This window comes from Pipra filicauda, unplaced genomic scaffold, assembly GCF_003945595.2.
Source record: "Pipra filicauda isolate LSUMZ 115617 unplaced genomic scaffold, ASM394559v2 scaffold84_size4826128_pilon, whole genome shotgun sequence".
In the NCBI taxonomy this organism is placed as follows: Eukaryota; Metazoa; Chordata; class Aves; order Passeriformes; family Pipridae; genus Pipra; species Pipra filicauda.
The window spans coordinates 2,016,769-2,043,354 of NW_024105031.1; the positions used below are offsets into that span (position 1 = coordinate 2,016,769).

At 41.9% G+C, this 26,586-nt stretch overlaps 2 protein-coding genes across 8 annotated transcripts in view; one reads left to right on the forward strand and one right to left on the reverse strand.

Annotated features, from left to right (window-relative positions):
* Positions 1-724: 724 nt before the first annotated feature.
* On the reverse strand, positions 725-7,018 carry LOC113986017 (transcription initiation factor TFIID subunit 4-like). Its single transcript, XM_039390633.1, has 3 exons — positions 6,648-7,018; positions 5,576-6,562; positions 725-5,467 (listed from the first exon to the last, which is right to left on the reverse strand). The coding sequence occupies exons 1-3, from the start codon at positions 7,016-7,018 to the stop codon at positions 5,404-5,406; spliced, it is 1,422 nt and encodes a 473-aa protein (XP_039246567.1). The 3' UTR covers positions 725-5,403.
* SATB1 (SATB homeobox 1) overlaps positions 6,285-26,586 on the forward strand; it is a 92,714-nt gene continuing 72,412 nt past the window's right edge. For 2 of the 7 annotated variants that reach the window (XM_027717324.2, XM_027717330.2), the window contains exon 1: positions 25,008-25,500. The gene's annotated coding sequence lies outside the window, so the exon portion shown is untranslated. Of the gene's footprint in view, positions 6,771-12,708; positions 12,728-25,007; positions 25,501-25,592; positions 25,663-26,586 lie in introns of those variants that run through there. The other 5 variants (XM_027717332.2, XM_027717331.2, XM_027717326.2 and 2 more) reach the window with 4 other exon arrangements.

A 26,586-nucleotide genomic window follows, 5' to 3' on the forward strand; every position in this document is an offset into this window, starting at 1 on the left:
AAAGGCCCCAATTCACAACTCCTCTCACCCCAGGGAGGACTCTGACCACTAGGCTGATGGTTATTTTAGAAGAGGCAGTCTCGACCCTTCTGCTGAAACAGCGCCCTTGAGCACAAATGAATTCAAGATCATAATCTAATGTTTAGGTTATTCCCAGGGCTGGGGCACACACTGAGTTTTCTTGGGATTATTTCTGTCTTCACTATGTTAAATTGTTGTGGAATACACAAAACATCCCCCTCAAAAAAAAAAAAAAAAAAAAAAAAAAAAAAAAAAAAAAAAAAAAAAAAAAAAAAAAAAAAAAAAAAAAAAAAAAAGTAAAAATAGTCCTGGGAATAAGTCCTATCATTACCGCTGTGACGCTGCTGCACTTTGTCAAAAAGCCAGTCATGTCACGGAATCTGGGCACACTCCAGAAGTGACCAGTAGGTCAAGATGATCAGGACACTTGAGTGGAAGAATATCGCAGTACTGATGTCCAGAGGACTTGGGTGGGCATGAACACTCCTGGAAAACCACTTGGGAGCCACAGGTGGAAAAGGAACTAACTCCAAGGTATGAATCACGACAGGCAAACGTAGTGCTTTGAGGTTTAGGCAACTGCTTAGCAGAGGTTTTGTGAATCACAGCTGTTTGTTCAGATGTTTCAATTCTAACTGAGTCCCACATTTCATACCATCCAGATCCTCTTATTGATCAAAACACAAGTATTGACAGAGACATCTTTGTGCTCACCAAAATATCTTTTTATTTAAGAAAAAACAGCAGCAATTACCAAAGAGAGTTGACATGGAAAGCATTGAGTTGTTACCTTCACAGCATAATCCTTGTCAAAGCTCAGCTGACAGACTGATTATTCAAAGTATGGTGCACCTATGGCTGGGAATCATATTGCAAGGCTTAGGGCTTGACACTAAAACTGTCCTGTCTGTCGATAAATCCCACAGAAAGAATTTCGCTAAATCCTATTTTCACTTCACAATATTCCCAAGTTGAATATATAATTCTGCGGAAGTAAAAAGTTTATTTTGACATTTAACTTCCACTCCATGACAGAAACATTAGCAAAAAGCCCTACTAACTAGATGCTGTAAACTCCAGACCAAAGACATGTTGCTTTAAAACTTCCTCATTCTGGCCATGTTCTGTTTAGGCCCCTACAAAATCTCTACATTTCTAGTAACAAAATGTATTTTTGTCTCTAAAGACAAACAGTATGTGAGATGTTTAATATTATCACCTATAGGAAGAAAAACTTTTTCACTGAACTTACCAGGAATACAAGAAAAAAGGTAAATTTCTTCTATTTCTTCTGTGTTTGTAAACCTATTTACCAAGACCTAGTGGCACACCTTGTAACTCCTAGTTAGGTATTTAAAATTGCAACATGACTACAAGTTAAATATAATTTGTGAAATATATGCCATATTTGATAAAAAATGCATGTAGTCAGAATCATATGATGATTTAATTTGCATAGATGTAAAACCTGAATTTATTATACACAACCTATATTCATAAAAGTAGACAGTCACCTGGTTTCTCTTCACTGGTTTAATCTGGCAGTCCCTCACTAGAGGCAACAGAATTTTTAAAAGCAGCCAAGATGAACCAGACACCAAGGGGAAGGAGAAAAGAAGAACAGACAATGAGCAGGAAAAATGGTTCACACAAATATTAATATAACTCCTTCAATCCTTAAAAAATTACACTTTTTAGACTGACAGAAGATGGAGAGAGCAGTCAGACAAAACAGAAGTGAGTTTGATATCACTGATGTGCCCACAATAAGTTGATTTTTTTCCTAAAGAGAAGTTTTAAGAGGAAATATACAGGATGCAGCTTACTTTTTTAAGTAATCCAAAGATCTCGTGTAAGAGATGTGGAACAGAAGGTAGTTACCATCTTGGAGAGAAGCTGAATGGACTGACGTACTGTGTAGCATCAAGGCTGGAAAACACAGGTCTTCACTAAGTGACTGGAGGACACTTAAGCCAGTCTGGAGACAGATAGATGAATTTGTTATTACTGACAGGATTCCCATTTCAGAAAACAAATTTTCAGGAGAGACATTCAGATAGTGAGGTGGCATAGGCCTAAGCTTGGGAGATTGGTGTCTAACCAACAAAGAGTAGAATAATCAAGACTGCAGAAATACCCTGACGATACATTCAGAAAAGTCTGACTACCTTCCACTGAGTCAATAGTGAGACGGAACACCAGACAAGGTTGAGGTACTGCTGATAATGGCCACTTGCACCTAAAATATGCACAGAAGGCTACAATGCATGGTTGTATTTGTTCACTACCATTTTCATCCTACAACAGGTAATGCTTATAACCGGTTGGAACACAGTTACTCAAACCACGTCTTAACATTTCAACAAGCAGCTGAGACATCTATGTGTCGACCATGCTAGTATGCAGGTTTCTTTGTTATGTTTCACAAGTAACAACATATAAATAGTTTACAAAACCTTGGCTGTGGGTTTTTTATGTTAAGAAGGAAAAAAGACCCAAATGTTATTTTCAGTTTCTGATGTGCTTAGCTTAAAGCAAACCACGAAAAAAGCAAACAATCAGAGGGCATGCTAGGTGGCATGTAGTCTTTTTCACTCATATAGCATTATTCATATACTGCAAGCTGGAAATAAACCATACTTGGTAATGTACATATTACTTGAGAACAACATAAGTATCTGAGCATTACTGAGAGTTCTGTTGCTCATCTGTAATTTCAGGCAGAAGATGGCCTTCTCTGTCAATCATGGGTAAACATAAATCTCAAGTATCCACACATTTATGCAGTGTTTCTTCTTGATAATGAACATTTCATTTTCCCAGCTAACATCAGATAGAGAAAAAAAAAAAGACATGTATGTATTTGGTTCCTGGATCTATGTGGATGCTTTTAACCCCATTCTACTCCTCGCTGAACTTCGTTTTCCACCCCTCTCTACTCATGTCTAAACATAAAGATATTTACATGTCTGAAAGGAACTGGAAAGCAACTGGGATATTTCCCAGAGGATTTTAAAGCTCTTCTCACACAAAAGAGTCACAGTAGCACTTTGATAAGGAGCACCTCAGGAAAGGTCTCTGACATAGTTACAATTAGCAGTTTCATCACTTTCACCATCTCACTTGTAAGTGAAAGATGAGAACAGAAATATTTTCAGTTAGTATTACCCTTCCCTGGAATCGCTTATGTCTGTAGCCCTTATAGAATGGGTCATCAACAAGATGGTCTTTGGATAAACGTACTTTTACATACTATTTAAAGTCCCTGCAACTGGTGGGACTTTGAAATCTCATGTATATCTTTCCTTGGCAGGTTCTAAATCCACAAATTCATGAGTAGCTTATTGTGATTCATATGCCACTTTCATTTTTGGCAGGTAATGTTAATGGTATTGGAGAATGACTATTTGAATGAGATCTGCACCCACTTCCCTCAAATCAGGACTCTAAAAATGCTCAGAATGGAGCTGTCAGCATAAATAAAAAAAAACTTAAAAAAAAAAAAGCCAACACTTATTCTGTATAGGGTTTTGACTGTACAATTCCAGGCCCCAGGGATGAGCAGGATGAGCAGGACTTTCTATAGTTCCTGTAGAAGGCTGGGCAAGCAAACATCTAGGGGTGGACATTGAGGAAGAGGAAATGTCTACGTGTCAGTAACAGGAAAGTTATATTGTATGCCTGCTTTTTAGGCATGCCATCTGTGCTCAGTCATACCACACAGCTTTCATGACATGTCACAGCTAAAGGGCAGGCAATATATGTCTTGCTTCAGTGACATGAATGACACGACTTGGTACATAACTCTCAAACACAGTATATGGTCCCATATGTTTTTCAATGTTTAGACCCATGCTAAGTATTTTGATACTGAAAGCACTGAAAGTGCATTATAGTGAAAACTGATGCACACTAGGTAAGCAAGAGCAGCTTACCTATACTAATGTTGGACTTCTCATTATGTTTTGTTGACCTGTAACTATACCATAACATTCAGCAAATATTGTTTACAGGAGCCTAATAACAAGCAATTCTGTTCCCATTACTGCTCACAATCTCATGTTAAATATTTTTTTCCAAAGTAAACTGGCCTATGTAGTTGAAAGGTACCACCACACTTTTTTTTTAAAGCTGGATAAATCTTATCTTTACAAAAGGAAATGTGAGCTAAAAAAAAAATGTATTTTGACTAACGTACAAAACTGATGAAAAATAAGGTTTACGTTACATTTCTTTTTTAAAGAAGCATTTTCCATAGCACACTTAAGAATCTTTAAGAGGGAGCTTGGTCTAAATTCAGTTCCAGTCCTGGATCTGCTCTTAAATCCATGCGTAGCCTCAGGCAAATGTGTTAATTTTCCTGTTTCAGTTTCCCTGCCTTTAAAGTAGGGATAACGCGACTAACCCACATAGCTTAGCTGCAATTTGTAACAATGAGTAACTTGACTATTAGATTTCTGAGACATGAAACATGATTACTATTAGGGCTTACTGACCAGCCAGTCAGAAATGTGATACAAAATAAAGGAGATGGATCTTTGACAATAGAAGATGCAGGTTAGTCAGTCAGTCAGTCTGAGTAGCCCTGTGAGGAGGCAGCTCTAGGGAGGGGGGAGTTGGACTTATAAAAGTGAGAATGTCCCCTTTGTACTGATTTCCTATTTATTACCCCATGGTATCAAAAGACCATAGAAAGCTAAATTCTCTCTGAGAAATGAATAGGTCCAAAGCACTACAACAAATCAGCTGCAGGCAAATAAATTTTTATCTGTGTAAGTGAGCTTGATGTTATTTTCTAGTGGAAATGTCAGAATTGATTAAAGACCTAGCATTTCTATCTAAACTGAGAATAGTGAATGATATGTTTTAAAGGGAGAAAAAGTCAGAGGACTGATAACATGGAGATAATGGGGTAAATTAATTTCTGGTGTTGTTGCATTAATTTGGCACTCAGCATATTGGGTCCAAATTTGCACCACTGTACACAGTACAAATAGGAGTGCCTTTTAATAACTATGACAAAAATACTCTTCCCACTGGCAAGGTCAATATTATTAATTGCTATTCCTGTTATTAACCTTTGGGCTTGTGTATCCTCCATGGATTAATGATTATTCAATAACTGAGCTACAAGGTTAACTTTCTAATAGCAATTAATAGAAGGGCATACCGCTGGTTAACTAGGAAAAGCACTGACTTATCAACTTCTTGGCCTTGGTCTTGTTTATGAGACATGCAAAGGTGCCTACAGGAATTGTACCTGTCAGTTCCCAGAGCTGAAAGAGGAAATCTGCCTCAAAGTCGAGACAAATAAAAAACGGAGATTGGGCTGACATCCGGGGCCCCCTCTCTTCTCAGTCTCCTAGGGAATAAGAAACAGCCTCAGCTTTCAGGGAAACCTGCACTCATTGCCAGCGTCCTTCTCCAGGAAGTCTGCTTCCAAATCCTGCATCGACGAAGAGGGAGAAGAAGGTCTTAAAAACAAAAGAAAAGAGAACAAGTACTTCCCCAAGGAGAAGTTTCACGAAAAAAGGCAATTCTCAAACAGCGTTACCGAGGAGCATGTGGTGAAACACCAGTCAGGAGCACCAGGGGTGATGAGCGGCGGGACCCGACCCCGCTCCCGGCCCGATGGGGAAGCGGAGGTGCTGGGCGGGCAGAGGCCTCCGGGGGACGCATCCCCAACCCTGGAAGGCCGCCAGCGCGGTCGCGGAGCATCGCTCCCTCAGCTACTTCAAATCGCAGGTGGCCGTGGGGCACTGCCTGCCCGAAAGGGGCAGCCGCCAGGGCGCTGGGAGTAGCGGCGCGGGGGCAGGTCTGGAAATAAAGGAGTGGGGGAAAGATGGACAGAAGGGGGAAACCGGGGGCCGAGGAGGGCGGAGAGAGGGCCGGGGGCGCGGTGCCGGGGGAAGGCAAATGCGGGGACGGCGGAGGGTTCCGACCCGAGTCGCACGGCGGCGGGGCATGGGGGGCGGTAGGGATGGACACTCGCACACCCTCACCCCTCGGGACTTCCACCAAGTCAGCCCCACCGCCACGCGGGGCCGGGAGCCGCCGGAGAGGAGGAGACGCCGCGCACACACACACAGACACACGCCACCTCCGCGTTCCAGCCGCTGCTCGGTTCTTCCTCCCCCCACCTCCCCACCGCCGCCGCGCAGGCAGGAAGCAGCAGGCGTGGAGCCGAGCGGCAGCGCAGGGCTCGCAGTCCCCCGGCCCCAGTCGGACCGGCCTCCCGCGGCCGCGCTGCCCCGACGGCACCGCCGCCCCCTTCCCGGGGGCAGCGCGCACCTCCCCGCCCGGAGGGGCTGTGCGAGACAGCGGGCGGGGGGAACGCGGGCACACACACACACACACACATATACACACACGCGCACGCACACCGCACAGACACGCAGGCAGAGGCAGGGCTGCCCCACGCCGGTACCTTGCTGCCCTGGTGTTTTCCGTCCGGGCTCCTCCTTGCTGAGGCAGCTCGGAAGCGGAGCCGAGCGGGCGGGTGCGTGTGTGTGTGTGTGTGTGTGCGAGTGCATGCGTGTGCCTGTGTGTGTGTGTGTGTGTGTGTGCGCGAGAGCGAGCGAGCGAGAGAGACTCTCCCCCCTCCCCCTCCCCCTCCTCCTCCTCGCTCTCCTTCCTTTAAACGCCCACTCCTGATGGGTGAAAAGACAACTTGAACTTCAGTGCAATTAACTTCGCCGGCGCCTCGGAAGCCGGAGGTGTCGCCGGCCTCGCCCGCCGCGCTCCCATGAGTGAGTCGGTCCCGCTCCTTCGGCGTCGCTCCTCGGGGACGGGGGGGACGGGGCCGTGCCGGGGGCACCCGCCGCGCTGATTTACCGAGGCCGGCGGTGCCGGCACGAGAGGGCGGGCGGGGGGAGGCGCGGGGCGGGTGGCTCCGCTCGGCGCTGCCGCTGCAGGAGCTACTCGGCCGGCACGGGCTCACACCTGCCGCCGCGCCGCTGGCGCTCGCCGGCCCCGTTCCGCTCCGCTGCCGCCTCATCCACCACCGGCACAGGGAGAGCAGGGGGAATGGGTGACAGAGGGGAAAAAAAAAAAAAAACGCAGAAGTTTGGCAAAGTTCTCACCCGGCCCCGCGCGCCTCCCGGCAGCGGCGGGTACGGGGCGGCGGCGCCCCCGACGGCGAGCGGTGCGGGGCGAGGCGGCGGCTCGGAGCGGGCTGGGGGGTCGCGGGAAGCCGGGTGGGGGGTCGCGGGGTGGTACTTCCGCGGGGCGCCGGGGTTGCCCGGCGGCCGAGCGGCGGCGGCTGGCCCAGGCGCGGGCGCGCCCGTGGCAGTGGGTGGCACGTTCCCCCCGCCCGCCCGCGGCGCGACCCGGCGCTGCCGCTGTCACGGGGAGCAGTGCCAGGAACTCGCTCGCCTCTGTGCTCCAGGATTTTATTTTTGATTTTTCCGCTCCTTCTCCGAACCCGCCACCCGAGGTTTTGCTAAACCCTCGCCCCTTTGTCGTCGTCCCTGCCGGCTGCCTGGGGGAGCGCTCCTGACAGGCACCTGCCCGACCCGGAGTTTCCCTCTGCCAGTCTCCAGCTTTCTCTGACTGCGAGAGAAACTTCGCTAAAATGCAAGTTTGCTGAAACACTTTGCACCAGCTCCGAAGCTGAAATGAGTTTAAACTGAGGAAAGCTCTCCGTTGGTTTTAGTCCATCCAAATGAGCGCAGCACTTTTGAGAAAATAATTCTCAAATTCAGATGCAGAGACTCCAGGGCATGTGATCTGGAGGTGCCCTTTCATTCTGGTCCGTGCTGCTTGGGTGGGAGTTAGCAGCAGCCCTTTATTTCTACTTTATATTATTTTGGTACAGTGCATTCGTATACTTGTCTGCTGTAGTCTGCTGGCAAACATTAGCATTCAAGCTTACATTTTTGACAAATGTGCAGACAGGAATAGCATGAATAGGCATCTTAAATATTAACAACCTAAGCATCTGTTGTGAAACAAATTTAATATATTTACTCTGTTTTTCTCACATTGTTAGAAAAGGTTACAATAAGTGTAAAATTTCAGCTGTAGTTAGCACAAGGAATGCTTGGATATTTCACTGTCTCTTCAAGCATTTAACACAATCACCAGATAGAAATGTGTCAAATCAGGCGCACTATTCAAAAACAACTTGAAACTGTAAGTGTAGAGTGTATAGACATGAATGTAGGATGTTCACCGCAATTTCTGTCTTCTAATTACTCTGCAGCACTATTTGTAGAATTTGAGAGTGCTCTTTTCAGTCCCGTACTCCTATATGCTCTTTAATATGTTTTATACATACACTAATTTTCTAATTCACTTCCTATTTGAGATTATTATTGGTAGTACCTTGCTTTTCAAGTTGAAGCAATGGTTTTCCATGGAAATGTGAAATAACATAGAGTAGGTAAAAAAATGAGCAGACAGAAAATGCGTGTTCACGTATAAGCATGCGTCTGAACAGACAACGCACACACATAATAAGGCAACAGAGGAGAAATTAAAATCACTGGCTAGTATGCTATGTATGCCCACTCCTGAATACAGCTAGTGGAAAAGAAACAACTGACTCCAAGGAATTCCTCCGTCCCTGGAATAAAACTGTTCAGAGTAGAACAAGAGCACAGAAGAGCGAAGTCTCCAAAAAGACTGTAGAGTTATTTCAGGAATCAGTGCATTCCTTCCCTTTTTCCCACAAGTCCAAATATGTAATAAATAAGTCCTTTGTATGCAAAAGAGTTTACTGGAACAAAAAATATTTAAATGAAATGCTTTTTGTGCATGCACTTTGAAAAACTGTCCATTTCCTTTTTATATTCTTCTTTCTTAATTCTTTAAATAGGAAAGTAACTCTTGCAGTTTCCCCTCGCCTGTTATTTTAGTGATTCTCGTGATTCCTAACCTGCTGCTGTGCTCCTAAGAAAACACTGTAAAGCAGAGTCGATCTGTAACTCACTGATGGGACATAGTGCTTTGGCAGCATGAAAAGCAGAGAGAGACTGCCCCGCCTTGTATGCGAGCAGGACACCTTTTTGGTTTGCAGCGTAGGCCCAGCAGGTCAGCGGATGAGCACCTGCCCTCTGTTCATGTGCTTCCCAAGGCAGGACAGGCAGCGCCAGCCCTGCCTGCAGCCATTCCTGCAGCCCTGCCAGTATCCCACAGGCACCGACCACCACGTTCAGCCCTGCCGGGGACATGGACAAATCCACCCCCGCAGCACAAAAACCTCTTACAGAGGTTTCTCCCGCATTTCAGGTTTGGGCTAGAGAGGGGTTTACTGCCATTTAGAAGACAATCAGCTGAAGTCTGATGTTCTTGTTAAAAAGCAAACCACCAAATCTTTTACATGTATCAACTATTCAATTTTTGGAAATATTGTCACCTTTTTATTGTCATCTATTTTTTAATCTAAGCATTGTTGGAGAAATTTGAAGTAATTCTTTAGGTTTCCAGCTGTATTGGGGGGAAGAAAATCAAGATTATTTTATTAACAAAATAGCATGTAATATATAGAAAAAGATATTAAAAGCAGATTTCTGAATTAAAACTGGAGGAAATATGACTTCTGAAATATTTTAGTCATATTTCTAGGAACTATGGTATTTTAACATAGACTCTAGTGAAGCATTTTATTGCCTTCTTGTGTATAACTGCCATTGCTCTCTCTAGATATATTTAATATATAACCAATGAAGCCACAAACTTTCCTTCTACAACAGTTTAAACACATCTGGAACGTTTTACTTTCTTATAATTTATGTTAATAGATGTAGAGTGTATATACAATCTTCTCAGACATCATTGCTTTTTCCAAAGGGGAATTTTTTTACTTTCAGTCAGGGAATATATTTATAAGAACAAAATAACTCAAAGTATAGGCAATTCTATATATCATTTTATTTTCTGTTATATTAGGTTGATTATATAAAGCTTTCATTTAGAGCAATGAGATGATGAAATTACAGAGGAGTGATTGGCTTTTGTTTTTTTCAAATGGTTCAAGTTGAGGGCTGCAAAAATGAATGTTTTTGGTAAAGTTCTTTGAGTACATAATATTTTTCATAGAATTCTGACAAATTAATTTAATAGAAAAGCCACAAGTCTCTTAGCGTGGAAGGCTATATTTTCAGGTAAAATGGAAGTTCTGCTTTTGCCGTTATAGGCATCAGGCTTCAGTAATCTGCTCCTCTTGTGGAATGAACACTTTCTACTTAAAGCTATCATGCACCTACTGTTTATTTACGCTGCATTAAACTGACAGCACGGCAATCAGAGGAAAAAATATGACTTACTTTCCTGAAGTAAACACCAGCTTATAGGTTAGTGCATGTATTTATATTCCTGTCGCCACTAAATAATGGCTGTCTCCAGTTTAATATCTACCTGTGGTGTTACCGAGGGCTGCTGGCTCTTCCTTGTTTAAAATGAGGAAAAAACGAAGGGGGGGGGGGGTGAAGAAGAGAAGAAAGTTTTGTTATCATTCCACTCCAAGAGGAACTTAACAGAAAAGTGATTCGGTATTCCTTTCTGTGGCATGCCGAAGCCAGTTTTAAAGACATAGTATTCTGTTTTACTTGGTGTAATTGAATTACATCTCAAACAGGGAAAACAGAATTCCTTAACAGTATTTGTCTATCCAAGACACTGAAATTGTATATTCAGGCAATGGCAGATTAAGGGCAGAAGCATTTTATTAATAACTGAAAGCACATATGTGTGTGTGATGAAAAATGTTCTGCAAATCTGTCACTATGCAATCAAGTGCATTTTTTAAACTTTAGTTGTCACAAAGTTGCTACTGATTCTAAAAAAAAAAAAAAAGTAAAACAGTTTGACGGTTAAAGAGTAACTTACTGTTCTTACTGCCTGTTATACTGAAATTCTGCAACTTTATAAAGTCCATGTCAGAAAGCCCTGTTGATACTACTTTTAATCTTGGACTAATGCATCCAAGTACCTGGCATTTGAACTGAAGATAACTGTAGTCAGAATAACCCATAGTTTGCAGAAAGCTTCCCTAAATTCTCTGTTGGAGAATTACAGTAATAACCTCTACATCAGAGGTCCATTTTTTCCTCAGATTCTGGAATTATTACTTAACATTAAGTTGACTTGTTTGTCAGTTCCCGTGGCAGTGGTATCCTTAACTCCCAATAACCCTGACCATAACTTGTAACTGTTACTTCCAAAAGGATATACTATAATGTATAAAGGATACACTAATAATACTAAATTTCCTTCAAAAATGTTGGTGTTTTTGAATATTTGCCATCCTGTGGCATCTAAGTTAACCACAGTTATCACCAACCCTTCATTACTTAATTGGTATCCATTCTGTTGCTTTGCAAATGCCTACTTTCTAATGGTTTCTGCACTGCATTGCTCTCAGTAGGTATAAGTCTTGATAAAGATTAATTTTAAGGAGACTTGTCAGTACTGATCTTGTACATACGTTCTGATCTGGTTCTCGTGCCCTGTACCAGCTGTAATCTACTCTTAATCTGTGTTATCTGGTGCAGTATAGTAGGAATGGCAATGCAATGTAGTAGTAATAGTAGAGTAGAGTGTAGTAACATACCTCAGGCACTGTCTGAATAGTAAATATTTCCTTTTAAACTTGTTGGGCCTGACTTTGCTCCCATCCACACTGGTGTGTCACTGCAGAGGTTGGTAAACCTTCGTTTTTACAGTTTTTGTAGGGTATCAGTGTTAGGTGTTCAGATGGGCTGAGAAACACACTAGCACTTAGTATTTATGCCAAGGTCCACCTCTTAGCTATTTATTTGGAACACCAACACAGTGATCTCTGTGGAGATTGGTTGTCCTGTGAGACACTGCGCATCTGTGTGTGCTGGGATTAGGACTCTAAGAAGACTTCCTTTCACTGGAGCCTATGCTAGCTCTGCTCTGTGAGCTGTTGTAAAGCATCGCTGGAGACACCTCTCCCCAGCTGTGGGCTCACAGGAGTTAGCTCTCGCCACCTTGTGCTTCTCTGTTGTGAACTGCAGGTTAGATAGGCAGAAGAGTCTGCTTGCCTGCAGATGGGCCTCAGTCACCCCAGCTGCACCTGGGTGCAGAACATCAGGATGGGCCACATCTATCAGCTGTGTTGGCCTTACATAACTTCCAGCGATTATCTGCTCTATCTTTCCCTTGGGACATTATGACATGATATGACCTGAGGAGATAAGGGAGGTGCTTTAAACCTCGAGTGCATCTCATCTTCCCAGGATCCTGCTCTGACAGGATTTATTTGGCCAGCAGCAATCATTTGTGGGTCATTCCACTTGCTGCTCCCTAGACAAAGTGGTGATGCACTCAGTTCACATATACTTGGAGGACTGTCTTGTAATTTTTTCTAGTGTCTGGACTCCTGGTTCTGGTTTCAGCCCTGACAAAAATGTGTGATTTTGGGTTCATAACTGTCCATGCTATGTTTGCCATCCTTAATGCTGTGACCTTGATTTTGAAAATGCTCAGTAGTCACAACTTCAGATGAAAGAAAAGGAAGCTGCCGCGCACTATTCTTCTACAAATGTGGCCTTTAATACGCTTTAATATGGTTTATTTACTTAGCTATAAAATTAGTAATATATTTGTTTCGTAGAACACCGAAGGATTAAGTAATTCTTTGCATTTGTAGGTCAGTCCTAGAGTGGAAAACATTTTCAGCACAAGTGCCAAGAATTGCTGCTCTGAACTCAAACCCACATGCAAAGGTGCAACAAAGGTATATCCTTTTCAGTAACTGCACTTAGAATATATGTCTGGTCATAACAGCCGGGTAATTAAAAACATTTTCAATGAACAGGAGAAAAATTCTAAATATCATACATGCCCTGAATTCCTAATTCTATTACATTAAATAAAAGACAGAAAGAGAGGAGGGGAAAGAGAGTGGGAGAGAGCTTGCATGCACACAAACTCACAGAAAGACCAAAGGCAAAAAATGAAGTGGGGAGAAATTGCACAGCGAGTTTTAAAATGTTCATAATCAAAGATTAAATTAATATTTTTGTGGAGAGCAGTCTTAAAAAGATTTTAAATTATTGACGCTTTTCATCATAGGTGGGCTTCCTTGATAAATGTAAGAAGTCTCAAGAATAATTAAAGGCATCTTAAAACTTAAAAATGACAGTTTTAGCTTCTAAGGATTCATTGTAATATAATAATACTGTATGCTTTTTAGTGTTACTTCTGCACTAGACATTTAATTACAGTCTTTGTAAGACATGTTATCTGTGTAGTAACCAGTGCATAAAAAGAATGATATTTACTTTTACATACAAGCTCTTGCTTGCCAGCTTTCTTTTTAAGATTATAGATTAAGATCTCCAATCCAGAATGTTCATGTCTTCAATGAAAACAACTTAATTTGACACGATTTTTGGGAGGAATGGGGCATTTATTGTAATAGTACTGCTTCTGTAGTCACACTTTTTGCAATAATACTTGAACTGCTGCTTAGCAGTGTTTTTTTTTTTCTGTGCAAAGGCCCAAACTCAGCATTTCTTTGCTTGTTTAAAGGATAGATTTTAGACTATTAAACGAAAGAGCTGTTTAAGTTTTATATTGAGAAGTAAGATCAAAAAAAATCCAAGAGTAGGTTAGTAAGTTTTTCACAGGTACAGCTTATTGCTGGGAGGAAATTTGGGGCCTGCTTTTCCTATGTCAGATAATGAGTATTGTCTGAAACACATACTGGATAATGTAAATTTATGGGATTTATAGCTTGGTCCACACATTGCTGTGGAAAAGTGCAAGAAGGTGGAGAAAATTAGTTTTTCTTGTGATACATTTGCAGATTCCCCTAAATGTGAAAAATGCTCTTCCACAGTTCCTAGATTTTGCACTGCCGTCAGTGCAGGATGAGGCACAATGGAGACCGCATCCAACCGTTTTAGAGCAGAGCTTTTCAATCGATCGTATGTATCATATGTCTTCTTTTAGGTCTTGTTTTTCGTTTCTTATCTAGAAGTCCTGTGCAGGAATGGTACAATATTGGTGTTGAGGCCCTAGTTTCGGTATCCTTCGTAAGAAAATCTCACAGTCAAATCGATCAATCGAAATCAGTCTCTGTCCCATTGACTGTATTTTGTTGACTTTCTTTTTCTTTTTTCTTCTCTTCACTTGACTCACTGAATCCATAATCCTTTTTGCTGTTCCTGATGAATTTTGCCATAATCTTTTTAAGATAATTTTATAATAACATGTTTATATTTGAAACTTGTGGTTCCACTACTTTATTTGGCTGCAAGTCCTACAGGTAACTGACTTCTGCATTGCCACTTAAAATGACAATTAGGATACTCACAGGTGTAGTTATTGTTTTCTAAGCATTCCAGAAGAATTTTATAGATACCATGCAAGAGAATTGAACCAGTAGAATTTCTTTATATATTTGGCAGGATGACAGATATGCCGTAAGAAGCATTATACTGTCTGATAAATTGCATTACCAAGCACTATTTCATATAGGTCCTGTCTCTTTAAAAATGCAGTCTCCTCTATTTGCCCTATTAATTGTTGATATGTTGCCATCCACAAGACAAAAATTAGAGCTGTAATTAAATAATCATGTGATGCTCCTTAGTGCCAGTGAGAGCAAACTCATTTTTCCAGGCCCTGATGGTCACTGATTATTGTATTACTACTGGCTTGCTTTATTTTTTTTTAATGGCTCTGTATTGCTGGGTTACCTAACCACTGCCCTTCTTTTCAAAATTAAAGGAATTGAAGAACATTAAGTCACTTAATTGGCCAGTGGTCTACAGGGACACAAAGTAGTCATACCTTCTCTGCTTTTTGGTCACTCAGTTGGTTCTACTGGGAGAACTACATCAGTGGTGTGGTTGTGTGCCATTTAATTTACACTGGTGTTTTGGCTGGGATGGATGCATATAGGGAATGCCAGGAGAATTACAAAAGGAGCAGGGTATTAAAATTCAGAAATGATTAAAATTGAAATAAAAGGATGCTGCTTCTTTGCCAGTACTCTGGCAGTCATAATGACACATAGAGATTAGTTTCCACCTTCATCTTTTCCTTCTTTCTCATTTCCTCTTGTTTATTGTTGACACATTTTCCTTATGTCTCTGCTTCTCAGCGCTTTTTTTTCACTGTTATATATTCCTACTTTTTCTCTTTCCTTAAGCATGGAGAAGCTTACTTAACCTTACTATAACAATAACAGAATAGGTTATTAATATTTAATATGCACATGATTAAAATTTCTCTCTTAAACATAGGTCAGCTCTATTATTAACTGACATGTTATTTTTCATTAAAAAATTTTTATTCTGCCCTTACGGTTTCTCAAACACCCTTTACTTTGGTGGTGATTTAACACATAATGTTTAGAAAACTGTGTTAGGCTAGTGAAAAAAAAGAACTTACCAGTCATGGATAATCAATTATGCATGAATTCAGATATAACAGATGGAAACTGGTGAGTTAAAGTTTCTCTTTAGCTTCGTGATTTTTTTGTTTTGTTTTTGTGACACCTGTCTCTTATGTATAGATAAACATCTAACATAGCATACTGCTTTTCATGCGTCTTTGTGTGTTTTGCTTTTGGGGTTTGGGTTTTTTGTTTCTTTTTGGTTTTGTCGGTGTGGCATAAACTTATTTTCCCCTGTTCATAACTTACTATTTTTAATTTGTTTGTCTGTGAGCATCTCTATACTGCCTGCTTTTTCTAGGGCTAAATTTTCTTGTGATGAAGCCAGCACTTAATCTTCTAATAACTTACACAATGTCATTTAACCTTAAAATTGAGTCAGCACGATATTTTAAATTAGAGGAGTTCGCTTTTGCCTTCAGCTGCTCATGGCCTATAGTGTTATGACATTAAAGCAACAGGATAGACTGAGGTTGGGCATATATATGCATATATGCATATACACACATTCTTGTGATTGTGATACTTATGTAGGCGTTCCCTCCAAAGGCATTAATTAAATTGCTTTCTATCATTTGACGATGAAGTAGATTGCTTTACTGCTTTTTATTAAAAAGTTCAGTATGGACTGGGCATAATATTTCTTTTGGCCATGGGAAGAGTTTCATAGACCTAAATCAAGTGAAAAAGACAATAACACTTTGTGACATGCCCACAGCAATGACCACTTAGTATTAAGTAAATGAAGGGTTGAATATGTTTTCTTTCTCTTTTTTACACAGAAATATCTAAAAGAACTTTAAGCATGGGCTTAGATGTGAGATGGCAGGGTTTCTGTGTAGCTCATTCCTGGCAGCAAATTGAGCAATTCATATATTTGAAGGTGTCCCATGTTTCAAAAACATGGGGGTAAATTAATTTGGACATTACTTTTCTATGATTGCAATAATTTGGAGCATTCCCTCACATGGCTCCACCCACCTTGGAAGTGGCATATTTGCAGATGTGGTGCAGAGAGATTTTCCATCTGTATACCTATAAAGGAAAAATAAGTTGAGAGAATGCACTGCATCTTTTTCATGAGCAGAATATTCCAAAACTTCTTGTAAGCATCTTACCAATATTTGTGAAGGAAAAAATCTAATATGGGAAAGAGTTTGTAGTATAACCTGCCAGAAGCAAATTATAGAGAAGAGGTCTTTCCGTAAAAATTTTGGTATTTAATGCAGGAACTAATTTTACACACCTGTTCAGGCATTTCCTTCAAGTGCTTTCATGAGTATAAATTACTATCATAAATATTAAGCAAATTTTGCCCTAAAAATATTGTATTCTACTGGGTTCCCAACTGCTGCTTTCTATCTCAGTTTGTTTCCATTGTAGCCACTTAGCAGGAAATCTAGAAACGTTGTTGTTGTTTTAGCAAATAATCCATTAAATATATGAATACATTTTTGTTAATTTCTCATTTATTTTTGGTTGTTTTTTCCTAAATCAGAACAAGTATGTTGAACATGTACAGGGTGCTTGGAGTGGCATTTTGAAGTGATTTGGTTTTGCTTTATGTTGCTTGCCTTAAACTAAGCATACTCTGACATATGTATAAATGACCTTTATCTTAGTGACACTGCATATGCTAAACCTTTTTTTAGTTAGTGCCTGAATATTAACAGGTACCTTGTTCCTTAAAAGAGCCGTGAATATTAATGGCTAATTGTTCCTGAAAAGAACTGTGAAAAACTCATTCATTTTGTCTTTGTTATTGTGGAATCATCTGAGATTGAGATTGGAAGGAGCCCTAGAAGAAAAAGCTAATTCGGCCAAAACCACCAACTTTCAATTTGTTTTACACCACAACCACACATTTTGCATGTATTTTATGTACAATGAATATTGACTCCTGTCAAGTTTGGCTGTAATTAGATGCACAGTTTTACTTTAAAGGTTTTGAACCTTAGAAAAAGCGTAGCAGAACCTGGGCAGAGTTCTGAGTTAATAATGAAACTGGAAATAGGACATTTCATGTGGTTTTGTGTTTCATAATGAAAGTTTGACATAGTTAAGTCATCAATCAGTTCTAACCATTTCCTTAGACTTAAAACTCTTCCATGTTTTCAGTTTGTATCAGTAAATTTTTATTCATACTATCAGGTCAATGAAGGAGATGATTCTTCCGTTGATGAAGTATTCCTATGTAAGAAATCACTGTGGTTTGAGTTCAGCAGCATGAACATCTAAGCTGTAGATAATAACGCTTGAATAACCCTCTGTAGAGCTAAGTGCAATGGTTCAGATGTTTTCTGCCACAATGCACAGCTTTTCTTGGGCTGTGTGAAATTGATCCTTATCCAGAACTGTTCGATCAAATTTCTGTGTTCCTAACAGCATACAAGTGATGGAAAATGAGTCAGGAACTGGAAAAAAGCGGAATCAGTCAACAACATTGCAAACCACTTTGGAGATAACTTGCTGTACCTTTGCTCTTAGCCAGTAAAAATAACTGGATCTATGGATTTATATGTCCAGGGATCATGGTTTACATACTGTTAAATGAAGAGAGCTTCTATTCAGACACATCCCTAAAATAACCACTTATCCACTGACTCTTCTTTTAGGTAACAATTATATGCCTGTCTCATGCCTAGGAGTTATCTAGCGCTGTGATGATCAGAGTTTCAACAGGAACCACTTTTTTCATCTCCCCACATCCCATATTAAACATCTTCATAGGAAAGACCTTAAAATTATACCTCTGAGGAGAAAGCTGTGAAATTAGTGACCTGCTGAACATACACTTATGACATAGGTAACTTGACTGATCCTAAGACACCAACTCTCCTCCTTTCTTCCAGCTGCCTAATTGCATTAAATATAATTATATAAAAGTTCCATTGCATTTTTTTATTTGTTCTTTTCTGTGGAAGTAGTTGGCTGTAGTTGCCACATGGAAATTACGAGCATGACTCATCAAGGTTCTAGTCTAGGTTCTAAGGATGGAAGAGGACATGGTCCCCAAAATGCTTTTTTTAAAGTTGAAGCTTATTATTTGAAGTAGTTGTGAAATCCACAGTCATAAAACATATTGGCTTATATTAAATAACATATAGATAGTGTTTGTGGGAGTTCATGTCCAGCTACAGATAGGCAGTGAACTGAAGTTTGTCCACATAGCAGGCAGAGACACTGCAACTACAGAGTAAGATATATGTAATTAACCATTAATATTCATTGCTGTGATCTTTGATGGGCACACCTCTGTTAAAATTCTAGGCAGCTAAGATTTCTTGTGGCAACCAGAGGTAAAAGATTTGCTGTTCTCATTAGGGGTCTTGTTCACCCTTCACCATGCCAAACGTTTTCGTTGGGTTTTACTCCTTAATTTTCTTTCATCATTTTGCCTCTCTGTGACTCACCAAGGGGCGAACTGAAATAACTCTTGTGGTCACATCTGCAAAAGTATGTATATACTTCACTTGTACAAGTGTCCTAGTCAAAACAGACACACAGGTGTGAAATGACTTGCACAAAATGGTGTGGTAGTTTGAGTAAAAGCAGCTTGTTTTATCCAAAACCACATTTTGCATATTCTTATTAAACTCTGTTTTTAAAAAAAGATTCTGTGATTGAAGTACATTGCAGATAATGTTTGCAGGAATAAACGAGCCTCGTCACAGAGGCAATCAATAGGGAGATGTCTGTTTGTATATGATTTTACATATCTGCAAGCTAGCTGAGACATCCAACTACAAAATAGTGCACCATGGGACACTGTGTAGATATCTGATACTTCCCAGGGGGTTTGGGGTCTGTAAACTAATGAATGCACTACATGTAGCCATATATGTAGGTTTTTCACCTCTGACGAATATGGTAAGGATAATTTACTTCACTTAATAAGCAATTAAGTGCAGTTCAATACAGCTGACTATCGTAAGTTAAATATTCATTTTACGTAACTGTTTCAGGACATGGTGTGTGAGAGAACACAAACGAGCAGAAATTGCTCATGCAAAATGTGAGAGGGGACGACAGCTTGTGTGCGATGCCTTTCAGTGCTATGAATTTCATTTCATAGCACTTTTGCTTTTTGACAGGCATCCTATCCAGGCTGGGGCAGGTTGCAGTCAAAAAAAAATCTAGGTTGGTATGTAACTTTTGAGTTCAGCGTGGGGGATGTTGCAGAATGCTGTGATTCGCATTGGTGTGCATCACATTCTTGGGTCATATGTAAATTGAAGATTGCTGCAGTCAGGTGGGTTAAAGCATTCGAGCAGTGTCAGGCAGCTATTGTTGCTCAGGGCAAAGCAAAGGGGAAGTCAGTCTGAGGAGACTGAAAAACAACTTCAATCAGAGGTGCGAAACTTGTAGGGCTGCAGGACTGCATTGGCACAGCAGCAGTGACTGTGATGAGGTTTGCATAGGTAGTTGTGGGATAAGACAGTAGGGCGCATCCTTCCCCTTCACCCACAATTCTGTCCAACCCACATGGCAGTTAGGCACAAGCCCACCAAGAAGTCATCCACCTTTCGGCCATAGATGTTTACCTTCAGAAAGCCACAGATTGGTATTTTCATTGCCTTGCTGTCCAGCAGTTACCAGTAACCACAGATGTGCACCAATCACCCCTTGCAGTGGGGGAAAGGCATTCAAATCCCCACCAAAGGGACGTTCCTAACAGTCCCCCGGCCCTTGCCCTTCTCTGCATCACCTCCAGCACAGGTGCTTAAGAGTCATCCAAATGGCCGCAGTGTTGTCAGGAGTACATATGTATAAAACCCAATCAGCCTTATCTCCCAGAAGAAATCTGATAAAAGAAAATACACGGCCTTGCTGGTTTTGCTCTGCTGCCAGGTCATTTCTGTTTGTGTTGCACAAGAGCCAAGCCTCAAGATTTGGGCCCATATTTCCTAATTTATTTTGAACAAGAAAAGATTGGAATAGAGGCCTTAGGAGGCACCAAGGCAGTGTGCCACACTGGAGAATTTGTTTTGCTTTGCAGCTACCGAGACCACTGCTCGAGAGTTAATTCATCATGGGGTTGAAAAAACACAGCCCAACTTTTATCTTATTTCAACACAACCTAGTGCAAATGCATTTATATATCATGAACATAGTGCAACAACTTTATTAAGGATTAATAACCTTTATTAAGGATATATTTGCCTGCTGTATGTTGACTAGAAGCTATGAAAAATGTGATGTTACTATTGCCGCATATTTAAATGATTGGCTGCATATGTATCCATGACAATATCTATTCATCTTCTGTTCTTTATATATATTTTTATTATAAATAACTTTCTTCTAGTGGAACATTTTAATATCAAAGTTGACACAGTGAAGTGCAAATTGTAATAGGTCAAATGAAAATCAGATAACTGTATCTTGAATTTATTCCAAGTACTTTGGTATTGATAAGAGATATCTGATTGTTGTCTATCTGTCAAGACATAGCAGCCTTTAGTAATTTGTGCTTTCTAGTCAAAGCAAGGGTTCCACGCTCGGCTTTCCAAGTCTGTAGTAAATACTTTACCAGGCATAAGTGGTGTATGGGAATTAGATTAATCCATGTGGTAGGAAATTTATAAGGTTTAGTACATATAAGCAATTTCAAGAAGAGAGTTGTTTTCCATAATCATTTATCCCAAGCATAGGAAGCATATGCACAATTATATAATTAACAGAATATTTGTTTGTCAGTGTTTGGTTAGTGTGTGTAATAATATCATTATTAGGCCTTCTGTGCTCCTGTATTATCAGATTGTTATCTCCCTGCTCCTTTAATTCACCATCTCTGCTTTTTAGATTAATCACTTTGTTTTAATCCAAACATTTTAATTTTTTTTTTTAACATGAAGAGAATGATTTGTGAACACCAAAGCAAACTTTATTTTATAAGATTTTAATCTTTTGTTGTTAGTTATTGTCATGTCTGGTAATCATTTTGATAAGGTGGTGTTTTAGTCCCAAATCTTGTTCCAGATCATATTTGCTCTATTCTAATCAGCTCTGCATCTCTCAAATTATCTTCAGTGTCCTTCTCCTGTCGTGCTGCAGGCAGCATACTGCCAGCTGAAACTCTCACATCCTTCATGACTTTCTTTAGCGGTCAGTCTTGCTTACTGCTGAAGTTTACTGAATCATGCTTTTTTGAAAAGGTTGGAAAAAATGACACAATGTTGATATTTTTCACTGTGCCCACAAAGTTTGAATTCAGCTATTTAAGACTGGTTTTCCTCCAAGTATTCAAATGTATTGGGAAATAATAATTATCTTTGTTTCTCTTTTTCTTTCTTTTTTTTTTTTTTAAGAGGGACTGAGTGATAGTCTATCTTGTTGCAAAAAGATTGGTTTCTAAACAAACAACCCTCTAGACAGTTATCCCTTGATCACGTTATGGAAGATGTCATCTACATTTTCCCTTGTTTTCTTTGTGAAATATGTTTCTTGGGTTTTAGGTTTTGGTTTTGGGTTTTTTTTTTTTCCCTTTTCAGCACTCTCGGTAACCACCTTAGTAACCTTTTTTCAAGACACACAACATAGATACAACTTTTATCGTTTCCTACGTATGCCACCTCCACTTGCTCTGCTTTGAATAATAGTATTATGTAAGAGTGTATTCATTTTCCAGCCTTGCATTTCTTTGCTTCTGAGATTATAATCTATTTTATGCACTGCATAATACGATACATATTTCATGCATTTCACGCTATTACCATTTTCTTTTTCCTGCACGCCCTGTATGCTATTTGTGCTTATTTTGGTAAATGTCAGTGTGTTTCTTTACCTAGTCTTGATGCATTCTTCTTCTTTTATAATAAGTAATAAATATGTGTAGTGAAAATTTTCCTCTTTATAATGTACAGAAGCCGTATTATTTTGCGTATTACAGAACTAGTATTAGCCTTCCCACTCGCCTACTTTTGCTGCTGCCTCATGTTTGTATTGGGGTTTTTTGGTTTTGGTCGTTTTAAAGTTACTACCCTAAACATTTTGGTTATGTATCTGTCTATGCAATAGTTCATGTTTTCTTTGGTTGATGATGCAACTTTCCTTTTAGGCATAGTCTATTTAAACACTATGCATTTTATCAATAAAGAAGTTTAATTTTTCTCTTATCTCGTAGCTTGTACAAACTTGTTGCTTTCAAGTTTGGCTTGTCGGGTTACTTTTTTCCAAGTGCATGATGGGAAAAAGCCATGTCTGTCTCGCAGTTATTTGTCAATACTTTACCACCTTTTAGCTTTCACCTTTCAGGGGTGGCCTTCGGCCCCGCGCTGCGGACAGGACACAGGGACAGTTTTGTGACGTCCCGCACGCTGGTGGGGACGTGGCATCTCGCAGTCCCGAGCCCGGAGCGATGTACCGCGCTCACCCCACGGTGTGCTGGGGGTTGCTCTGGCTGCCAGAGCCAGCGGCGGGCTGCCGCGCGGATGATGCCCTCCACGGAACGGGGCCGGTTACACCCAACCTCGGTCACCTTTAAGCAACGTGCCTGCTGCTTTACCTTCACCTCTGTCGGTATCGAACGTGGGGGAGCAGAAGAAACTTCTTTCCCCCACGTGGCCCCGCAGCTCGCCGGGGGGTCCCCCCGCGGCGCGCCCCGACCTGCGGGGCCGCCGCCGTGCACCTGCCCTGCCCTGCCCGGCGAGGCCCGCGCAGGCTCCGCGCCGAGGGGCGGGCGCTGCGCTGGCGCGGCGCGCCCGCCAGCAGGATATTGTTCAGCCCTCACCCCCGCCCCTCCTCCTGCTTCTCCTCCTCCTCTCTCGCCGTGCTCGTCGCCCCCCTCCCCGCTCACCCCCTCCGCCGCAGGCCCCATATGCCGCGTGTGTGCGCGCACGAGTCGCGCAGCCTGCGCGGCGTGGGGCCGCGCGCGGCGGGCATTGTGCGCGGGGCCGTGCGCGGCGGGCATTGTGCGCGGGGCGGCGCAGGCAGGGCCGCCTCACCCGCACCCGGCTGGCTGCAAATTCGTGCGCGCCCGGAAGCCGCACGCCCTCTTCCCCCGGCCCCCCCGCTCACCTACCGGCGGCGGCCGCCCCCCCCCGGCCCGGCTCGGCCCGGCGCCCCCTCCCCGCTCTCGCTGCGGTCCCCTCTGCCACCGCACTTCTCCCGACCCCCCTCCCCCTTCCCCGGCCTCCCCTCCCCCATGCCTGTCTCCTTCACCACCACCACCACCTCCTCCTCCTCATCCTCCTCCTCCTCCTCCTCCTGCTCTGCCACTTTCTCTCTCTCTCCCAGGACGCGTCGGATGATCCGGGGCCGCCGGGGAAGGGCTCCAGGCAGCAGCAGGGAGGCTGCGTCCTCCTCCCGTCTCTGGCTGGGGGGGGGGTGGGGGGTGGAAAGCCGGTGGCCTCGGTGTTATTTTGTATTAAAATGAGGAGGAGGAAGAAGAAGCAGCGGCAGCAGCGGCAGCGGCAGCGAGCGGTAGCGGAGAGGAGGAGAGGAGGCTGTGAGCAGGGGACGGCGGCGGCAGCAGCAGGAGGAGGAGGAGTAGTGATGAGTCAACTAATAATTTAATGGGGACAGAAACAGAGAGAGGGAGAGAGAGAGAGGAGGGGGGGGGGGAACAGAGCAGAGCGAGGCAGCTCCGTCCGGGGACACACACACATACACACACATATCCGTGTAACATCCAGCAACAACCACCAAACCGGCCTAAATAACAACCATACCCAGCCAGCCAGGGAAAACGAGAATTAAAAAAAAAAAAAAAAAAAAAAAAAAGACAAAAAACAAAGCCTACCATTATTATTCTTTTTCAATTGTTATTGGGTTTTGGTTTGGGGTTTTTTGGTTGGTTTTTTTTTTGCTGGCTTGGTTTTTGTTGTTGTTGGCTTTTTGCAACCTTTCTGTTTTATATTTTTTACCCCTTCTTGCGAGTAACTCTTCTCGGAGTTCCCAGATTTTCTTTTTTTTTTTTTTTTTTTTTTTTTTTTTTTAATTTGCAGAAGCAGAACCAGTTTTTTGTTCTTCGGGGCTCTTTTCCTTTCCCCCCGCCCCCAATAGAGAAGATTTGGATTTTTAACAAAATTTTAATTTCTCCCGGTTTTGGACTCGGAGGGAGTGAAACCTCGTCACTTTTTTGTAGTGGTGGTGGTGTGCCTTGTTGTGTGTGTTTCCTTCCTCCCCTCTGTTCTTTTTCTCTCTCCCCTCCTCTCTCGCTCCCTCTCTCCCCCCTCACTCGCACAACAGCCCCCGGTAAATGAGAGGAGACAGGTCCTCTCTGCCTTTTTTTTTTTTCCTTTCCCTCCCCGGACCGCAAAGGCAAGATTAAAAGTGGCATTTTAGTGCCTTTTCCTGCAATTTTCTCTAAACCTTTTTCTTTTTTTTTTTTTTTTTTTTTTTTTTTTTTTTAATCTCCAGTAGCGATCTCTGGGGCTGAGGTTTCCGCAGAAAGTTTGGGGGCTGTTACGGTGTGTATTTTTGCGAAGGGGGAGGGGAGCGGGCTCCTTCTGTGTGTGCTGCTCCTCTGGGTGCCTATTGGAGAATAACAGTGTAAGTGACAACCTAGAAGTAGACTTTCTGCTCTTCACACTGGATAGAAAAGCTGCCTTTTTTTTTTCTTTGCCTTTTTTTTTTTTTTTTTTTTATAACCCCCTTTCTCACTTGCTCCCGTACGCACTGGTTTTATTTTTGAAAGGATAGCTAGACTTAAGTCACCCTCCACCTCCATTTAAACCTGCTACTTATTTTTAAATTATTATTATTATTAATTACTCGTTTTGAGCGTTACACTTGTCTGATCAATTTGATCTCCAGCTCTGTCTTCCGTTGCTAAACCTCGAAAACTGGCTCTCTCAAAAGATATTTAATTTCTATTTTTTTTGTCCATTGCCATTTTTGCTCATGGCTACTCTGTTTCTCGCTATCTATTTTTGCCCCTCCCCGTCTAGAGGAAAATAGCAACCAGAAAAAAAAAAAAAAAAAAAAGAGAATATTAGGGGAAGTAGTCCTCAGGTCTGCTGCCCCCCCTCTCTTGCCCCCCTCCAGAAAGGGGGGGACCTAAAAAACATCAGTCTTGAACTTCTTCCTCTTCAAGAGCTCGGGCTGCAAAGGAAACCTCCTTTGTTTTTGTTATTTATATGCTGTCAAGTTTTGAAGTGGTGAGTTTCGGGTCGGTTTTGCTAATTTCACTCAGAAAACTGCAGTGTTTCTGTTTCTAGATAAGTACTTTGCTTCTTTGTCTCTTTAAAAGGTCACAGGGAAAGCTTGGCCTGGATTGTGAGAGCCATATGGAACGGATAAGTGCGGAGCCTCTCTCAAATGTGATTATGGGTTTTTATGGGGGAGGGAGGGAAGAGGAGGGGAAAGGCATGGGGAGGGGGCTGATTCAGGAGGAGAGAAAGAAATAATATAATACCGGCTGCGTTACGTCGCGACAAAAGGAGATACCGCACCGAGTCTCATTCAGAAATTGCGCGGTGTGCCCGTACGTGTGCGCTGGCTCTGGGAAACTGTGCCTTGAAATTGTGCTCTTCTCTCAATGATCTGTGATGAAAACTTGTAGTTGTGAAAGATGCCTAAATGCGAAACCCGGGGAAACTCTTGGCCTGGAACCGGTGGAGATGATAGGTCTTTGCTGCAACCCTCTCCCTGGGCAGGCCATGCTGGTTGTTGCTCATCACTATTTCAAACTGAGGTTTCAGTGAACTTTAGCCTTGGGCATGGAGTTTAAATGAGTAAATTAGGTGTTTTATGTGCATGTAATTTTGCTTTGTAACATAAAGCTTTTTACAAGATGACTAAGCGGTGAAAGGATGCCGATGGGTGGGTATTCTCAGGCCAAGCGAAAATGACCCATTTGGTGTTTTGGTTGTAGTCAGTATATTAACTAAGTGGCGATCTATCACTTTTATTCACTGTACATGATGTAGTCTGATTCTGACTCATGATGACTAGATACTTTTTGTAGCAAAGAACCTCGGTGCCTTAGAGTACTTCTCAAGTTGCCAAAAGTAATGAGGAATTTCTTATTCGAGGCTTTTTTGTGTGTGTATTCTTTTACTCTTCTCCCCCCCTCCGCCTTTTTTTTTCTTTTTTTGTTAATCCTCTTATTCTTGAGAGAGACCAGTCTCAGAAAAGCAGCCCTGTAGTACTTTAGCATCGTCAGAAACATCGGAAGATGTTAAGTTTGAGTCTGTAATTCTTTGCTTAGGTTGCACTTAGCACTGTTTAAAAAAATCTTTATG

Bases quoted from the DNA above. Each gene is read 5' to 3' on its own strand.
- LOC113986017 (XM_039390633.1), bottom strand. From the start codon at position 7,018: ATGAGGCGGCAGCGGAGCGGAACGGGGCCGGCGAGCGCCAGCGGCGCG. The intron at 6,563-6,647 runs GCGAGGAGGAGG...ACACACACACAG, and splicing joins GGGCGTTTAAAGGAAGGAGA to GCACACGCATGCACTCGCAC. The intron at 5,468-5,575 runs GTAACGCTGTTT...TCGTCGATGCAG, and splicing joins GTTTCACCACATGCTCCTCG to GATTTGGAAGCAGACTTCCT.